The sequence below is a fragment of the Perca fluviatilis genome, chromosome 22, assembly GCF_010015445.1.
Source record: "Perca fluviatilis chromosome 22, GENO_Pfluv_1.0, whole genome shotgun sequence".
Classification (NCBI taxonomy): domain Eukaryota; kingdom Metazoa; phylum Chordata; class Actinopteri; order Perciformes; family Percidae; genus Perca; species Perca fluviatilis.
In genome coordinates, this window is record NC_053133.1 from 30,750,382 (window position 1) to 30,770,339 (window position 19,958).

Here is a 19,958-nt window from a genome sequence, read left to right on the forward strand (position 1 = left end):
ATATATATATATATATATATATATATATATATATATATATATATATATATATAGTACAGGCCAAAAATTTGGACACACTTTCTCATTCAATGCGTTTCCTTTTTTATTTTTCATGACAATTTACATTTGGGTGCGCTAGAAGGCATCAAAACTATGAATGAACACATGGAATTATGTACTTAACAAAAGTGTGAAATAACTGAAAACATGTCTTATATTTTAGATTCTTCAAAGTAGCCACCCTTTGCTTTTTATTAATAAGGGACAAACTTCCACTAATGAACCCTGACAAAGCACACCTGTGAAGGTAAAACCATTTCAGGTGACTACCTCATGAAGCTCATTGAGAGAACACCAAGGGTTTGCAGAGTTATCAAAAAGCAAAGGGTGGCTACTTTGAAGAATCTAAAATATAAGACATGTTTTCAGTTATTTCACACTTTTTGTTAAGTACATAATTCCATATGTGTTCATTCATAGTTTTGATGCCTTCAGTCAGTATCTACAATGTAAATAGTCATGAAAATAAAGGCAACACATTGAATGAGAAGGTGTGTATATATATATATATATATATATATATATATATATATTATTTTACCGGTTATTTTCAGGTTTTTATTTTGAGGGGCCTTTTAAAAATTATTACATGCTGTCTCAGCTAGCGGTTAGCTGTATTAGCTGTTAGCTAGCTAAACAAACGTTTAAACCAACGACAGGAAGTGTGGAACAGATCGTGCAGTGTAATCCGGTTTTACACATTTTTACCGAGGATAGTGGACACTGCGTGATTTGTTCCACGCTTCCGTCGATGTTATAATGGTCTGCCGTTAGCCTCCACTGGGAAGCTAACGTTAGTTTATATAGCTAACCGTTAATTTGGCTAATCCTCGTAAAAAACTGGATTTTCATCTGTGCATGCGCTTAACGTCTTGCACATGCGCAGAACGGATCGTGCAGGCAGCACGGATCGTGTACCGACAGATTCCAATTGAAGTAATTCTAAAACTTAACCCTTGTAAGATGTCCGCCAAGTGGTTCCATCCTGGAATGGCAAGTCAGAATGACATGTCATATCTATTGTTCTATATCTATGGTTGACCCAAGGTTGTCCCAAGTTCCAGAGCCTCTGTTGTCCCCATAGATATATTCGCGTCGTCTTGATGTCGCCTTGAGGTTCTAAGCATGCGCGTCAAACGCGGCGTAAGAAAACTCTTAGTTAAGAAGGGTGAAGTTTCCGTTTGGACTCGATCTGTGAACCGAACGTAAATATTCTTTGTTTTGTATTTGATAGTTCATCTTAAGTGGAAGAAGGGGACTACTAAACCTAGGCTTACAGGCACTAGGCATTACATTTTGAACCAAGTAGATTATATTAATATCAAAAGCTTACATTTTCTCTGGACTCCGATCATAAAACATGTCTGACCTTTGGAACGAACCACAAAAACTAGAAAATCACTTGAGATTGAGGATTTTATTTCCGTTAGCCCTTTGCCTACATTCTTATTCTTATTCTTTATTTATAAAGGACAACACACATTAATCAACATTTCTGTAAATGTGCCAGTGTTAGCCAGCCGGCTAATTTTCAACTGTAGTCCTTTTGGCCCGATAATTTTGGACCAAAACAGCAGGAAAGAGCAAGAAATTAGTACAGGTTAAATTATACAGACAGAAGTCAACAAGACACCACAGCGAGAGCATCAGAGAAGCTATCTCTGCTTGCCATGCAGAGCGACAAGAAGCAGCAAAGCACCAGCATATCTAAACATCAAACAGCATTCACATTTAGTACAAGATATTATGAAAGCATCCAAACACGGCCCAAGCAACATCGGGCCACAAGCCATCTTCTAACACGTTCAACCATGCAAAACAGTAACAAGCCATAACGAAAGATAAAATAAGCTACATCACTCGTGAGGGATGCATTAATATAGGACAGGTTAATATGATAGTAAAAATAGTTAAAAATACAAATTTGTTATTCATACATATTCAAGCAATGCAAAGCAAGCTAAGTTTATCTCACCAATTAATATAACAAACACTATAACATGTTAGCAGGAGGTTAGCAATACTAACAACATTAATATAAGAAATACTAAGAGATTAAAAATGTTCACAAGTCTGACTATCCAAGAGCCAGGTCTTGAGACCTTTGTGTGAAATTATGGTAGGTGGTGCAGTTTCTTATTTCATTTGGTAGAGTATTCCACCTATTAGAAGCTCTAACAGAAAAGCACGATTGACTAAAGGAACTGGACCTGTAAGGGGTTACATTGAGTCCCCTCTCAGAACAGACCGAGTGGTTCTATTCTTAGAGTTTTTTGTTTAATAAAAGAATTGAGTGGAGGAGAAGCTTTATCATTTAGGATCTTGAAGAATTAGACAGATGTCATTATATTTAATTAGATTTTCCCAACTAAGGATCTTATATTTATGAATTTTACAATGATGATAAGTATTATGTTTTCTGTGTAGCACTTTGAGGGCCTGTTTATACAGAGAAAGAATAGGCTTAAGGGTTGCTTTGCTTTGCGTCCAGCTTGTCATACAATATAGTAGATGAGGAATAATCATTTAATTCAAGAATAATGTTGCTGCTGAAGTTGTTAGGCAGCTTCTTATATACCTAAAATTAGCAATATTGTATTTAGTTATTTTAATTACTTTTTACTTGTTTTTTGAAAGACAAGTTGGAATCAAGGATGATACCAAGATATTTAGCATGAGAAACAACTTGAATATTCTCGCCAGACACATAAACTTTGTGCTCACAATCTGAAGCGGAGTGTGTCTTTTTAAAAAAGCATACAAACAGTTTTCGATACATTTAAACACAGGTGAGAATTTTCAAGCCATGTAGTTACATTTTCCATTGTTGAATTAAGTTTAAGAGTTGCTTCTTTTTGGTTTTGCATGGACGTATATTATAGTGTCATCTGCATACATCTGAGCTTCACACCCTATACAAATTGATGGCAAGTCATTTACGATACAGACTAAACAAAAGAGGTCCTAAAATGAACCCTGGGGCACACCCATTTCATTGATCATAAAGGGTGATGTTTCATTACCCACTCTTACACACTGAACCCTACACTGCATGAAAAGTGGGATTTTCGTCAGTATGCGGCACTGTATTTGTCGTGGAACTATAGGTTTACGACTGCACACGGCAATTTACAGGCAACACCGAAAACTGCCATAAATTGTCAGAAATTGACTGAGCCTTGCTTGGCAGTTGTCCCCCATGACCCCCCCCCCTCTAATTCTAGGTGAGGCTTTCACATGTAAATGACAATGCTGTGATCTATACAAATGCAAATCGGGGTAGCAGCAGGGGGAGTTTTACCCCAGGTGACATTTTTCTAAAAGGTATTAACTTCATTTTAAGAAAATCTCTTAAAATAGATCAGACTCAGTATAGCCTAATTGTAGACTCTTCAATTTTAGCTTGAATTGATTTATTTAATGAAAGTATGCTAGATTAATTACTTTGTATGTCATTAGCAATGACCAATGTTATGTAAAAAAGATACACAAAATAATTTATTTCAACAATTAGTTTTAATCAGGCTTTGCCACAAAGGTAAAATGTGCATTCCATGATTCATTAACAGTCTCCTCGAGCTCAACCACTGTGCATAGTGACATGACTACAGTGACCTTTCTTTGGTCTTGCTCATCCAACATTGTCTGGTGGAATGGAGACAGAAGCTCCACTGTACAGTTTTCTAAGAGAAGTCTTTCTGCTGACACCAAAACACTGGGCTTCACATAAAGCATATCAGCTTTGTCATTGCATGACAAGGTCCCAACCATTTGTCTTCTTAAAATACTGGCAAATTCAGCACCATATTCACATGTCCATGGCATATGAAGCTGTTGGCTCTGCTGAAATGGTTTCATAATCCAGACTTCAATTGTTCAATTGTTATTAAGCTTTCCCAGTAATCCATTATAACTCACTGTAATTCACCTCCACACCAGTGTGGCGCTGTTCGCCCTGCTGGTTAATCAGCTCCTCTGTCTCTCTCTATCACTCTGCCCCCCTACCCCCGCCCTCACTGCTTCCATTTGAAAAAATCGGGGGACATGGGAGATGAGTCCGAGTTGGAGCAAAACTTTTGAAATATGGGAATATTTCAGGCCAACTGGTAAAGAGTTGTCTGTACACTCTGTCAAACTTCACACGGAAACACACAGGAGTTGTTCGAGACGCGTTTGGACGGTTTTTCTCTCCTCCATATCTCCTCCGGAGCTCCAAGAGATGCTCCACAGAAAAGAAGAAGTCAACGTAAGTATATGATTATTAATGAACGGACGGGAGCTAGTCTGTATTGTTTATTAACTCTTGATCGTAAAATGACTGTCTTTGGATGTTAAACAGGCTACTTAGACTTGGCAGTAATGTTTTAAACCCCCCAAGCAGCACAGAGCTGTGTCTGCTTTCAGCGCCATTCATTACAGAGCTGAGCTGGTGATGTTTTTTTTAAAAGTATATTTTTTTGTCTCATAATTTTCAGAAAGCAGTCCGCCGTCTTCACAACTCGGAGACAAACTGTAGCAGGCACTACGAACCGGAGCAAGGGGTAAGATTTAAAGAATATGCTTTCATTTAATGAATTTCATTAATTCTTCTGTATAAGGACATAGATACGTTAATAGATAACGATCTTAACCATAGTTGTTGTCTTTTTTACAGACTAACCTCTCCTCATAACGAGGCGTGACCTTATATACTGTCTATGGCTGTGACCTATATTTGCTTCGGAGCTGTCTGCAAGTCCAGATTTACATGACGCTGATAATGACGCCATTGTTGTGTAAGTAATTTTTACTTTTTCATCTTTCCTTGTTTAATTTTACTGTGACATGTGTTTTTTTATACATACCACTCTCATTTCATTGTTTTCCAGCTGCCTGTAAGACATATTACGAGACAGCACACAGGAACTTCAGGTAGAAACAACCAGATGTGGCATCGCGGGCAGAAGCTGTGAAGAGTTCAGCTCCAGTCGGTCGAGAAGAAAAGAGGGTAAGATTAGATCCGTTTGGTCAATGTGAATATTTTTCAGGTGCATTCATAGGTGTGTTGTGGCCATAAATAAATATCAACGCAAGTACTGATTGTCTTTATTGATTGATTTTACAGCTGCTGGAAGCGAGACAGAGTGAGCTGGCTGCGGGGTGAGGTGGGCATTTGGAGTGCGCCACATAGTCATCCAGGACAACGCACCACAGACATCTGCTAAATAGACCGAATGCTGCCGGTTACCAACAGCTCTGAGGCAGCCGTGTATTAGGTGTGTATACGGTGCTGCTCCTCGTGGAGCTGGGATATTTGTTGTGTGTGCTGTGTGTCTCCTATGCTTTGTACATAGTTTTTTCTGTGTTTTGTGTCAATAAAGCTCTATCTTTGAATAAACAGCACGTTCCTGGCAAATCATTTTAACTATGATAATCATGACATGAATATACAACATAGCATATATGAAATAAATATATATAATACATAAATAAATAAATATATATATAATTTTATTATTATAATAATAATAATGGCCCAGGTTGACCAATAGCCTAACCCGTGACAGACCTGTCAACCAATCCGCGAGATTTTTCTTGTTTAAAAGTAGTGGTTTCATCCAATAGTGAGTGAGGGAATTCCAGCCAGGCCAGACGTTCTCTGGCCGAGGCCTATTCATATTCTAATTAGATCCATTAACACCTCCGGGGGGGCTCTCCACATACGTCATGGTTCGTTTTCCGACAACATGTGGCACAGACGAACGTGACGTTCGCAGCCTGTAAATAACGCCGATAACTGCCGAAAATTAGGGGATTTCCGACAGGCAGCTTTACGGGAGGGAAATCCCACTTTTCATGCAGTGCTATCTGCAAGATAAGACTTTATCCAGTTTAGCACGTTTGATGAAAAATTTAAATTTGCTAATCTAGAAATTAGTATTTGATGATTCACAGTGACCGAAAGAACGAGATCCAGGGTGCAAGCGGCCGAAATGGGTTTCCTCAGGAGGGTGGCTGGCGTCTCGCTTAGAGATAGGGTGAGAAGCTCAGTCATCCGTGAGGAGTTCGGAGTAGAGCCACTGCTCCTTGCGTCCGAAAGGAGCCAGTTGAGGTGGTTCGGGCATCTGGTGAGGATGCCCCTGGGCCTCCCTAGGGAGGTGTTCCAGGCGCTCCAGCTGGGAGGAGGCCTCGGGGAAGACCCAGGACTAGGTGGAGGGATTATATCTCCAACCTGGCCTGGAAGGCCGGGGATCCCCCAGTCGGAGCTGGTTAATGTTGCTCGAGGAGAAGAGGGAAGTTTGGGGTCCCCTGCTGGAGCTGCTCCCCGACCCGACACCGGATAAGCGGACGCAGAGATGGATGGATGGATGGATTCACAGTATCAAATGCCTTTTTAAAATCCAGAAATATAGCCCCGACAACACCTCCTTTATCTAGTTTAAGTTTGATATTCTCCAGTAGGAAGCAATTTGCAGTCTCAGTAAAGTGTGTTTTACTCTAAAACCAAATTGCATAGGATGCATTAAAGAGGAGTGACTCCCCTGTTCCAAGATGGCGGCTCTGTTGACGATTCGTTTGAATGAACAGCAGCAGCCAGGCGCATCTAGTGTATATATCTATGTGTTGTCCCAAGGTTGTCCCAATTTCCTGAGCCTCTGTTGCCCCAAGATCCAGAGCCACTGTTGTCAACATGTTCCAGAGCCTCTGTTAGTCCCAAGTTATGAGCTATTTCACCTACATCTGTGATTTCCTGATCATCCACCATAGGTGCTTCACCTGTCCCCCATTCTTCAGTTCCCGAAACCTTTGCCCCGAGACTGTAGGCTGTTCAGCCCACATCAGCTTCATCCATGCTCCACCCTTTTGCCCATTTTTGAATTGGCATACAGAGCCACTGGGAGCTGCCCACTTTGAGCTTCATTTTGGCTCTTCAGAAACCTATGGGTGACAATACGGAGACTACATCCATATTTTTGATTGTCAATGGCTTCAAACAATGATGTTATTGCCTGAGAGAGTATTTATTGATAACCACACCACTTGATCTATAGACCCGTTCATCCTCACATTTTGCAATTCATGAACCAAAACAGCAGGTGGCAGCTTTCTGCTCTATAGCCACTTTCCGACCAAGTAGTTACAGGAACGCAGTTACAGGTAAAGTCCACTTCTAAAGAGATCTACTAACTACTTTCCCCCAAAACCATTTTTTTCCAATTGCATTCGCACTGGCCAAGTGGCCAAAGGGACTATAGGAGGGGTAAGGGAGTGATGCAAGCATGGCAACGGTCTTTATAGCATTAAAATCAGAAAACAAATACACCAAAAAAGTATGAACTAAATACTAAATCAAATGTATATAGCATATTTGTCATAATTTAAACAAGTCTCCGAAGAAAACGTATCTCTCTCCCCGCCTCTGCCTGCTGCACTGTGGACCTGTGTGTCTGCGATGGCGCGTGACGTATAGCCGCAGGGCACCGCAATTGTGAAATTTAACTCCAAAAAGATGGTGATGGACATGTGTTGTGATATTTAAACAAATGAACCGTCAACGGTGAAATAAAAGACTCTGATTTACAATTGTTAAAATTGTCCCGTTGTTGGTCTGTCTGTACCTGAAACCCGACCCTCGTTGACCTAGGTCGTGCCTGTACGAAGGGGAACAGCAAAAAGACGCTGCCCTGAAGGAGGAGGTGAAAAGATTACAGAAACTGCAGCCAGAGGAACTTAAAATTCCCCAAATTGGTCCAGTCAGAACAAAAAAAAAAAGGGTTATAGGAATTTTATGTTCTAGGAACTGCAAAAAATCCCTCCAGTCGAAAAGCGGCTTATGATGATCTAGACATTGTTGGTACAATAACTTATATAAAGGTTTTAATATTTTAAATTAAATGTCTTTGTGTTCACAGAGAGAAGTGGACTGAGCATAAACATAAACATAAGGTCCTTCTGAAGGAGATATATGAACGTGTAACTGAGGGAGCAGATGAAACAAGAATTGGAACCCTCCTCAACAGGATATACACTGCGCTCTACATCACAGATGAACTGAGTGAAGAAGTTAATACCCAACATGAGGTGAGGCAGCTCGAGACAGCTTCCAAGATGAAGACCCTCCATGACTCTCCAATCAAGTGCAGCGATATCTTTAAAGCCTTACCTGACCAACAGAAACACATCAGAGTCGTTATGATGATCCGTGCGCTGGCGTTGGAAAAACCTTCTCAGTGCAGAAGTTCTGTCTGGACTGGGCCGAGGGTTTGGAAAACCAAGATGTGGATCTGGTGATTCCTCTTTCCTTCAGGGAGCTGAACTTGATCAAAGATGATCAGTACAGTCTTCTGGAGATGCTCCGTGTTTTTCCATCCAACATTACAGGAGGTCACAGCAGAGGAGCTCGCTGGCTCTAAAGTTCTCTTCATCTTTGACGGCCTGGATGAAAGCAGACTTTCACTGGATGTAAAGAACAGGAAGGTTGTTTCTGATGTCACACAGAAGTCATCAGTCAAAGTGCTGTTGACAAACCTCACCGAGGGGAAGCTGCTTCCCTCGGCTCGTCGTCTGGATAACTTCCCGACCTGCAGCAGCCAATCAGATTCGTCCCTGCGTGTGTTGACAGGGTAACAGAAGTACGAGGCTTCACTCGATGACCAGAAGGAGGAGTACTTCAGGAAGAGAGTCAGTGATGAAGAGCGGTCCAGCAGAATCATCTCCCACATCAAGACATCCAGGAGCCTCCACAACATGTGTCTGATCCCAGTCTTCTGCTGGATCACTGCTACAGTTCTGGACCACATGTTGACTACAGACCAGAGAGGAGAGCTGCCCAAGACCCTGACTGACATGTACTCACACTTCCTGCTGGTTCAGACAAAGAGGAAGAAGCTCAAGTATGCTGAGGGACATGAGACGAGTCCACAGGAGCTGACGGAGGCTGACAGGGAAGTTCTTCTGAAGCTGGGGAGGCTGGCGTTTGAACAGCTGCAGAAAGGAAACATCATGTTCTACCAAGAAGACCTGGAGCTGTGGTCTGGATGTCAAAGACGCCTCGCTGTACTCAGGAGTTTGTACACAGATCTTCAAAAGAGAGTGTGATCTTCCAGAAAACAGTCTACAGCTTCGTTCATCTGAGCCGTTCAGGAGTTTCTGGCTGCAGTCTACCTGTTCCACTGTTACACCAACAAGAACAAACAGGTACTCAAGGACTTCCTGGGGAAAGGGCAATGTTGATAAATCTCTGGATGTCTTCCCTGAAGAGAGCCATGGTGAAATCCCTTGAAAGTAAAAATGGCTACCTGGACCTGTTTGTCCGCTTCCTTCATGGCCTCTCTCTGGAGTCCAACCAGAGACTCTTAGGAGGCCTGATGGGTCAGGCAGACAACAGTCCAGAAATCCTCCAGAGAGCCATCAACAACCTGAAGAAGATGAAGAAGACCAATATCTCTCCTGAGAGAAGCATCAACATCTTCCACTGTCTGACGGAGATGAACGACCACTCAGTCCATCAGGAGATCCGAGAGTTCCTGAAGTCAAAGAAGAGATCAAAGTACCTCTCTGTGATCCACTGCTCAGCTCTGGCCTACATGCTGCAGATGTCAGAGGAGGTTCTGGATGTGTTGGACCTGAATCAGTACAAATCATCCCTAGAGGGACAACGGAGACTGATTCTAGCTGTGAGGAACTGCAGAAAGTCTCTGTAAGTCCAGATGTGATTATCAAAACTATGGGTTAATTCTATGGGTCTCCTTCTTTGTCATGAGTTTTGAGCTGGTTCATGACAAAGTGGGGACTCATAATATTGAGCGTTTAAGTTACACTTTTGTTACTTTAAGTCTAATTAGTTAGTAAAATTGCAAACCACCATTGAATCAACATAAAAAATTTTCTCTTATTTGTGAAATAAGCATGTGACCCGTTCAACTCCACCCGTCAAAGAAACAGAATTTAATAAAATGAAGAATCGGAATTGAAATCAGTAATTGTTAAAACCCAAACGATGCCCAACCTACACATCTACGCTTAATAGTCAATCTTTGGTTTTCTTCTCAGGCAGTCTGGCGGTGTGTCTGTGGCGCAGGGCATGTGTGATAAAAGGAGGTGATCATTACAAGCTGAAGCTGTACGTGATCGGGTAATGTAAACGGTTGACCAATATGGATTTTTTAGTGCCGATGCCAATACCGATTTCTTTTCATCAGCCTTAGCTGATGACCGATATGGGCTGCCGATTTTCTTGAGCCGATATTTGGAGCCGATACTGCTTTTGCTCCCTCCAATTTACATACATAAAATGACACAATGATGATAACAAATGTTACAAGTCTCAATTTAAAAAGGGGTCATTTATTGAACTTATAAAAAAGTGACACTGATCTGTGTCACCTCTGCAATCATCTTACATTCATGTCACCCAAATTATGTGTGCAATGTGCATCATATGGATGAGTGTACTGCATATGGTTAACTGTGCAAGGGTAAAAGGCTTTCATCAACATCTACAACACAGCCTTGATGATGCATTGCTTGCTGACATATTATAAGACAGATATAAGAAAAGTATCGGCAAACGCAGCAGCGCGTATCAGCCGATGCGGCGACATCAACAAAACGCGAAATTTCGCGCGATATATCGGGTTGCCCGATAAATCCAATCCCCAATCAGCTAACAACTGCCAAAATCAGCTCCGATCCGATACTGTGATCGGGATTGGGACATTCCTACTAATTAGTATTGCACCAGTTTGGCTGTTTCTCTGGTGAAAGAGGTAAGAACCCAGACTGTCTTTCTGAATTGTTACTGGTGTAATTGCTGGGGAGATTCACATGTTTTGTATATTTTTAGTTTTGGTAAGTGGTTTGAGGAGCATTTGTCCTGGCTAGTTTGACTCACTGGTTGCATATTCTTCTAATTTACTATGGTGTAAAGTAGGTGGTCTCCCTTCTTTAGTTGTGAGTTTTGATGATGATGGAGTGAGGTGCCTGGGACAGGTGGAAACTCTGGTGAACAGGTAGAGAATGACAGTGAATGAAAGGGCCGGAGGAAGAGTAAATGTGGCAGAATAATAGGAATGACATGATGATGATCCACAATAACACAATGACAAAGTCTTTCTACTTATTTTAGGGAAAAGATCATTCATTAGGACATAGTAATGTTGAGCTACACATCAGATTGGATTATAACCTACTTTTTGTTCTTTATTCAGATTGAGGAGCTGTGGTTTGTCAGAGATCAGCTGTGCTCCTCTGGTCTCAGCTCTGAAGTCCAACCCCTCCCATCTGAGAGAGCTGGACCTGAGTGACAACGAGAAGCTGGGGGATTCAGGAGTGAAGCTGCTGTGTGCTGGATTGGAGAGTCCAAACTGTAGACTGGAGACTCTGAGGTCAGTCCATGTATTTTGGTCTTGTACAGTGAATATCTACCTAATTTAAATCCAAATTCATTAAATCCAGAACAAATGTTTAAAAGTTTAAAATCAGTTCACTTGTTTTCAGGTTTTGTCCGAACACAAATTACAACAACTCTTTTTGTCGCCATTTTGGAACCAAAATGGGTCACCTACATGATCCGGTGAGGGGTCTGGTCCCGCCACATATTATAACCTCTTTGGTTTTATAATGAACTTAAAATATTTTATATTATTTATTGTGTGTTCTGTGCTAATGCTTCCTCACCATCCACCCCGAATAAACACCAACAAAGAAGCCTCCACCCCGCTGTACCCTCACACACAGACATGCTAGGATAGATTGACTATAAAGTTCACTGTTTGTGGTTGACTTTTTCCATTACTACATAATTCCACAATATAGAAAATAATAAAAAAGAAAAATCAGAAGGTGTGTCCAAACTTCTGACAGGTAATATATATATATATATATATATATATATATATATATATATATATATATATATATATATATGACCATAAAACCATGATACAAACTGAAAAGGGGGGTTTTGTGAACCGTACCACCCCTAATAACTACCTATATACTATAATTGGTTGATCATACAACTACAATCCTACAAAATCTGATTTTGCTCACTTATAAACAATAAACAATCATTTATAATTTTGAAAGCATTCTTAGTTTACAGCTTTTTTTCACACCTGCCTAAGACTTTTGCACAGTATTGTGTATATATATATATATATATATATATATATATATATGTGTGTTTGTGTGTGTGTGTGTGTGTGTGTGTGTGTGTGTGTGTGTGTGTATGTGTGTATGTATGTATATATGTGTGTGTGTGTTTAACCCTTGTGTTGACTCGGTCACATTGACCCCTTTCAATTTTTGTTTATATCAGAAAATATGGGACGTAGAAATAAAGCTTTAAAATGTGTAGAAGAAAAATTTAACAATTTAAAATGTTGGAAAAAGCAAAAACAAACTGTGAAAAAAAAGGCCAAAAAGTTTTTTTAAAGGCTGACAGGAAGACAACACAAGGGATATATATGTGTGTGTGTGTGTGTGTGTGTGTGTGTGTGTGTGTGTGTGTGTGTGTGTGTGTGTGTGTGTATGTGTGTATATATATATATATATATATATACACATATATATATATACACACATATATATATATATATACTGTTTATGTATATATACTGTAAATTGTATATATGTGTATGTATATACTGTATATACACACACACATATACTGTATATAGACATATATATACATACTGTTTATATGTGTGTATACTGTATATGTGTATATACATATATATATATATATATATATATATACATACATATACATATATATATATATATACATATATACATATACATATATATGTGCTTTTTTGATAACTCTGCAAACCCTTGGTGTTCTCTCAATGAGCTTCATGAGGTAGTCACCTGAAATGGTTTTCACTTCACAGGTGTGCTTTGTCAGGGTTAATTAGTGGAATTTTTCCCCTTATTAATAAAAAAGCAAAGGGTGGCTACTTTGAAGAATCTAAAATATAAGACATGTTTTCAGTTATTTCACACTTTTTTGTTAAGTACATAATTCCATATGTGTTCATTCATAGTTTTGATGCCTTCAGTGAGAATCTACAATGTAAATAGTCATGGAAAATAAAAAGGAAACACATTGAATGAGAAGGTGTGTCCAAACATTTGGCGTATACTGTATGTGTATATATATATATATATATACAGTGCTCTTGCAAAAGTATTCGCCCCTTGAACTTTTCGACCTTTTGCCACATTTCAGGCCTCAAACATAAAGATATAAAACTGTAATTTTTGTGAAGAATCAACAAGTGGGACACAATCATGAAGTGGAACGAAATTTATTGGATATTTCAAACCTTTTAAACAAATAAAAAACTGAAATATTGGGCGTGCAAAATTATTCAGCCCCCTTAAGTTAATACTTTGTAGCGCCACCTTTTGCTGCGATTACAGCTGTAAGTCGCTTGGGGGGTATGTCTCTATCAGTTTTGCACATCGAGACTGACATTTTTGCCCATTCCTCCTTGCAAAACAGCTCGAGCTCAGTGAGGTTGGATGGAGAGCGTTTGTGAACAGCAGTTTTCAGTTCTTTCCACAGATTCTCGATTGGATTCAGGTCTGCACTTTGACTTGGCCATTCTAACACCTGGATATGTTTATTTGTGAACCATTCCATTGTAGATTTTGCTTTATGTTTTGGATCATTGTCTTGTTGGAAGACAAATCTCCGTCCCAGTCTCAGGTCTTTGCAGACTCCATCAGGTTTTCTTCCAGAATGGTCCTGTATTTGGCTCCATCCATCTTCCCATCAATTTTAACCATCTTCCCTGTCCCTGCTGAAGAAAAGCAGGCCCAAACCATGATGCTGCCACCACCATGTTTGACAGTGGGGATGGTGTGTTCAGGGTGATGAGCTGTGTTGCTTTTACGCCAAACATAACGTTTTGCATTGTTGCCAAAAAGTTCGATTTTGGTTTCATCTGACCACAGCACCTTCTTCCACATGTTTGGTGTGTCTCCCAGGTGGCTTTTGGCAAACTTTAAACGACACTTTTTATGGATATCTTTAAGAAATGGCTTTCTTCTTGCCACTCTTCCATAAAGGCCAGATTTGTGCAGTATACGACTGATTGTTGTCCTATGGACAGAGTCTCCCACCTCAGCTGTAGATCTCTGCAGTTCATCCAGAGTGATCATGGGCCTCTTGGCTGCATCTCTGATCAGTCTTCTCATTGTATGAGCTGAAAGTTTAGAGGGACGGGCGGGGTCTCGTAGATTTGTAGTGGTCTGATACTCCTTCCATTTCAATATTATCGCTTGCACAGTGCTCCTTGGGATGTTTAAAGCTTGGGAATTTAAAAATTTTTTTTTTAAGTTTTTTTTTTTATTTTTATTCTTTCTATATCCTTTCCCCCCTCCCCACAACTCTGTCCTCCTTTTTGTTTGTTTTTTTTTAATTTTCTCTCTTTTTTCCATAAAAAAAATGTTTTTAAAGAGATTTATAAATAATATATATTTTTTAATAATTTTTTTATTCAACTAAGAATACAGAACTTTTAATTTTTCTCCCTCACTGAACTTCGAGAGAAAGTTTGCTGCACTGAAAGTAAAGGGGCTGAATAATTTTGCCGCCCCACTTTTTCAGTTTTTATTTGTTAAAAAGTTTGAAATAGCCAATGAATTTCGTTTCCACTTCATAATTGGGACCCACTTGTTGTTGATTCTTCACAAAAAATTACAGTTACAGTTTTATATCTTTGTTTGAGGCCTGAAATGTGGCAAAAGGTCGAAACGTTCCAGAGGGGGCGAATACTTTCGCAAGGCACTGTATATATATATATATATATATATATATATATATACATACAGTCATGTGAAAAAATTACACCCATGCTAAAGTTGACTAAAATGAGGAATAAAAAATCATCTTTGGAAATTGAGGTTAATGCCTTAATTAAAAAAATGAGGAAAAGTCCAATCTTTAAGGACACCAATTTTCTTTGTGAATGAATAATGTATCGTAAATAAATGAATGTTCTTCCTTAAAATACAGGGGCATAAGTCAGTACACCCCAATGTTAAATTCCGTAGAGGCAGGCAGATTTTGATTTTTAAAGGCCAGTTATTTCATGGATCCAGGATACTATGTAGCCTGATAAAGTTCCCTTGGTCTTTGGAATTAAAATAGCCCCCCACATCATTACATACCCTTCACCATACCCCCACATCATCACATACCCTTCACCATACCTAGAGCTTGGCATGGTTTGATTTGCATTGAGAGATGATTTTATGGAAAGTACCCCATGCCAATCTCTAGGTATGGTGAACGGTATGTGATAATGTGCGCTACTTATTTGTAGTTATTACTACAATAAAATAAGTTTTAAATTTCATTTGTTTTATGTTTATCTGAGTAAAATCACAACTGTTTTTAGTTTGTCAGTCTGAACAGTTTGTCTCCAGGAGGCTATTGCACAAAAGTAGAATTTTTAAATAGGATATCTGATAAAGCAAGGCTTGACCTAGTCTAAGCATCAGAGCATCCTGGCTAGGTGTGGTTTCACGAAGGCCAAGCCAGGCTGAGGGAGGAGGAGTGACTAGGTCCGAGCCAGGCTGAAGTAATTCTGATAGATTTATACATTAATTAGAGCTCTTTTTCACTTTTGTATTTTACAGTTTGTATCCCGATCCTGTTGTGTTCAGGTGTTTTTGTTTTCTAAACATTCTTCAGCTCTGAAAAGATTATTAAACATTGAATGATTTCAAGTAGGAACATTGTCTTCTAAAGTTACATCATTTATTCTTTATTCAGATTCAGGAAATGCAGGTTGTCAGAGATCAGCTACACACTTAAAACCTCAACACATCTGATTGGATTATAAATGGATTTGTATCTTCATTTATGCTTTATTCAGTTTGAGGGGCTGTGGTTTGTCAGAGATCAGCTGTGCTGCTCTTGCCTCAGCTCTGAAGTCCAACCCCTCCCATCTGAGAGTGCTGGACTTGAGAGACAACAAGCTGCAGGCGTCAGGAGTGAAGCTGCTGTGTGATCTAAAGGAGAGTCCAAACTTTGAACTGAAAACTCTGAGGGTCAGTTCCTCTACTGTTACTGTTATAGATCTATTATGTTTAATTAAAAATTAAACCTAATGTATATGCAAACATAACTTACATCCACTTACATCCAATGCTGTAAATTCTGCTTTTTTCCCATATTTTCATGTTTCTTGTATTCAATTAAGTCTGCAGTAACAAAGGGATTGTGTTTCTTAAAGCTCGATTGTGTAATTTTTTGAGTTGATTCTTGGCAAAAACACTTTTTCTTTCACAAATATTTGCTCATTCGTGTCTATTTACTTCCACCAACTAATCAAAGTATTCTCGATAGCGTAGAATCTGACATTCAGAATAGTTCAGAATACATATGAGCGAGTCGGCTCAGTGACAGCCACCATGTAGCGCCTCCATCTTTAAAATACATTATCCAAAGAGGGACATACCTCCGCCTTCGCTTTTACACTCAGTGGCACCGTGCGAATGCCAGGGGAGATTAGGTAGGATCACACCTATTCTCGAGGATATGTAACGGAGTTGCCAAGGAAGTTAAAAGTGAATTAAAACGACAAACGACAGGCAAAGCAACAAGACCAAAGTTAATATTGGAGCCGTTAGGAACACTCAGCGACGAAGTCGTACTTCTTGGAATAACACGGTCACCATAGGAGTTAAAACGCGCGCGGAATGGGAGGGGCTAGAAAATAATATTCAGTTGGTTGTCATATACAATTTCACCCTAGATGGGAGAAATCCTTACACAATGTCACTGTCTACTGTCAAAATCATTAAAAACAGAAACTTTTGCATGTCTTAAATTATCAAGTTACCTATAACAGAGGAACGTGGTCTTCTTTGGAGTTAATGTGGATGGTTTATTTTAGCTGTGGTGACATGAGGCTGATATTTATGGTTTAAATATTAATATATATTTACCGCGGGACAATTTGCCTCAGAGAAGCCCGAGTCTTGTCTTATGCTGTTTGGACCCTTCGTAGATGAAATGGGCTGATGTGATTGGCCATTATTAGAGCCCACCATTCCTGACTACTCCCTGTTTCATGTGAATGTAAAAATTCAGGTTGAGTATATGGCAAACATGTTGTGACCATTGTTATGTGGAATCACCAGTGCCATTAACTGAATCCAAGGGCCAGATGTACATACATTGTGTGTTCACACAACTAAAAGTATGATTCTTGTGGCAGCTCGTCTTTTGGCCTATGTCTTTGTCTTGCTGGGATTACTGCTGCCATTTCACCAGGAGCCATATGCCAGGAAACCTGCATCCTGGTTTACACCTGCTTTTAAGGCAGAGAATTTTCACCGCAAAATAGAGGTGTGCTGTCACGAAAGGTTTTTGTACATTCCATGGAATACATAAGTAGGCACACATTATGCTTCTCCTCCCTCTCTTTATGGGAAACTCTCACTTTCCCCTTGACCCTCCTGTGAATGCATATGCGATACGGAAATGCGATTGGCCATTTTCAGATCCCACAACAGGCAGTCTGTGCTTTTACCTCAGTGCGGCCTGTTTGTATATACCTCGCCATGCTTTTATGGGTGCCGATGCGAGACAAATCGCCTGAAGTGGCCACAAAGCGTTAGTACATCTGGCCCGGAATGTTTTACCCCTTCTCATAAAAATAACTGCTGTATTTGTGTTTTTCTTTTCAGGGTGAATCCAGCCATGAGTGCAGAGACGGCTCGTAAGTTGTATTTACACGACAGTAATGTTAAATATAAGTACCCCACAGCGACTCTAGGGGTAGCTGTTTGACAAAAACGGAAACTACATAGTATGCCTTTAACGGTTTAGGAATGTTGGGTCACCTGAATGTCCAAAATAGAGTTTGACATCTTGATCCCCCACCAGATCCGTCCACGTCGAAGACAAACCTTGATGTGTCTGAGGACAGAAGAGAGGATCAGCTGAGTCCTGATGATTCAGAGAAGTTGAAGCAGCAGCAGCTTGTGGGTGGAGAGGCTCCCAATACAAATGTCAGTGTTTCACTTTAACATTTTTACTGAAGAAGTCACTTGGATGAGAGACAAATCATCTTGGTAGCACCTTTAACCAAGTCCAGTTACCTTAAATTGAACCTTCCTTAGTACTGAGAGAGTTGGGGGGCATTTTCTGCTCCCATTTCAATGAGTTCTAATCAACTCTTTTTGTTCCTTTTTCAGTCTCAGGAAATGTTATCTTTCATGCCTAAACTGCTGACTGAGTCTGGAAAGACTTCATACAGGTAACCAAATCATAAAAGCTGATTACCTTAACCCAGTCAACTGGTTTGAGTTCTTTAACCCCACCTCGTTTCTATACTTTAACCTAAAAGTTAACCATCAGTTCAGTTCATCTCATTTCACCCACGTTGTTTAAATAGCAAATGCACCTCGCCCATCTGTGGCCCATGGGCATACTGGTCTTACAGGGAGGTGTGTTCAGGTGCATTCTTGGAGTATTGCTATCTTGAGGCAGCGGGAATGGATCGCCATTTACCAACAAAACCTGGTCTAAAGTCAATAACGCAGCATTTCATTGTTATTTTAACAGAGCATTAGTAAAATGCTTCTAGGCTCGTGCACAGCAGCACACACTATGCTTGTTCACACACAAGGGACACACAGCAGCAAACACACACACACACACACATGCAGAAGATTACAAATAAAAATATTACGGTGCAAATCCTCCATCATAATAGCGATGCTTCAAGGGAATGGGAGATGATCTCTGATTGGTTGATTGCATGTTACACCCAAAACACACCTCTGATTAATGAAGACACTAAGGACAACCCTTTAAGAACCAGACCCGGCTGGCTACGGACCTTTTTCTGCCGTCAAAACTAGCAGAAGTGTATTTGGACACCGCCCTAAACACACCTGCACCAGGAGCTTTACAACGTGACCTTACATCGTTAAAATAGGGGCCTTTAAGGTGTCTGTATACTCCATCAGAACAGCATGTCAGATGGTCTAACAGCTTCAGAAACTCCTCCACACACTCTTCACCTATCACTTCAACTCCTTTCACTTCTTACACTTCACTTTAAACATGCATATGATTAACACCCTGCAGCTGCTGCCTTCACTCTTCTTATTCCACAAAGTCAGTTTGATCCCCAACATTTTAAGCAATGCAGCAATCATTTCGAATTTCTGACCGATCAGTTTTTGTGTGACGTTCAGTTTGAGGTCACAACACCTGATCAATCACCTACATCCTACAGGTTCAGGTGTCCTGGTCCAGGTGGGTTCCAGTGTGCTTTGACTGGACTGGTGTTTGTTACGACTCAGGAGGCGGAGCTGCTGTACACCACTGTCCAATGGGACGAGAGCCTCCTCCAATCAGCTGGCAGGATGGCTGCAGGGCTGCTGTATAACATCAAGTGTTCAGAGGAGGCTGCTGTCTGTCAGCTCCACTTTCCACACTGTGAAATCATAGATGGTAAGAGATGAGTTTAATAGAGCTGCTAGTTAGTAGTAGTCAAACTAGTAACACTGCTGCAATACAATAATTCTCCATCAAACCAAAGTTGACCAGCTGTGTGTCTCCACAGCTCCTCTACCTGATGGCCTGTTGTCTGTCGTCCACATCACTGATGATGGGATGAGAGTCCTGGAGCCGCTGGAGATTACTGACACTCACGTGGTTGTAAATGTTCCTCACCTCTCTAACTTTGGCCTGATCTGGGATGTAGTTAAAAGGTTGTGGACGAATGCTGTCAGCGGCCAAGTTCTGCTGTTCCTCAGACCACCAAACCCAGCAACACAGAGGCAAAAACTCAATGTGCTTCTCCTGCCGAGAAACATCCCTCTGAACGAGGTAAAGCTTCATGTTACAATGTTTAAAGCCTGTCTTAAAACACCAGTGA

At 40.3% G+C, this 19,958-nt stretch overlaps 2 protein-coding genes across 2 annotated transcripts in view; both read left to right on the plus strand.

Moving 5' to 3' along the window:
• LOC120552648 overlaps positions 1-19,958 on the plus strand; it is a gene marked incomplete in the record, with an annotated part of 129,494 nt that overhangs the window by 106,866 nt on the left and 2,670 nt on the right. Inside the window, 4 exon segments of the mRNA XM_039790839.1 lie at positions 17,965-18,078; positions 18,265-18,326; positions 19,314-19,531; positions 19,644-19,909. Of these exon segments, the coding sequence (XP_039646773.1) occupies positions 18,274-18,326; positions 19,314-19,531; positions 19,644-19,909 (537 nt within the window).
• Positions 11,338-19,958, plus strand: part of LOC120552637 (NACHT, LRR and PYD domains-containing protein 14-like) — a 303,082-nt gene continuing 294,461 nt past the window's right edge. The window contains 1 exon segment of the mRNA XM_039790817.1: positions 11,338-11,426. The gene's annotated coding sequence lies outside the window, so the exon portion shown is untranslated.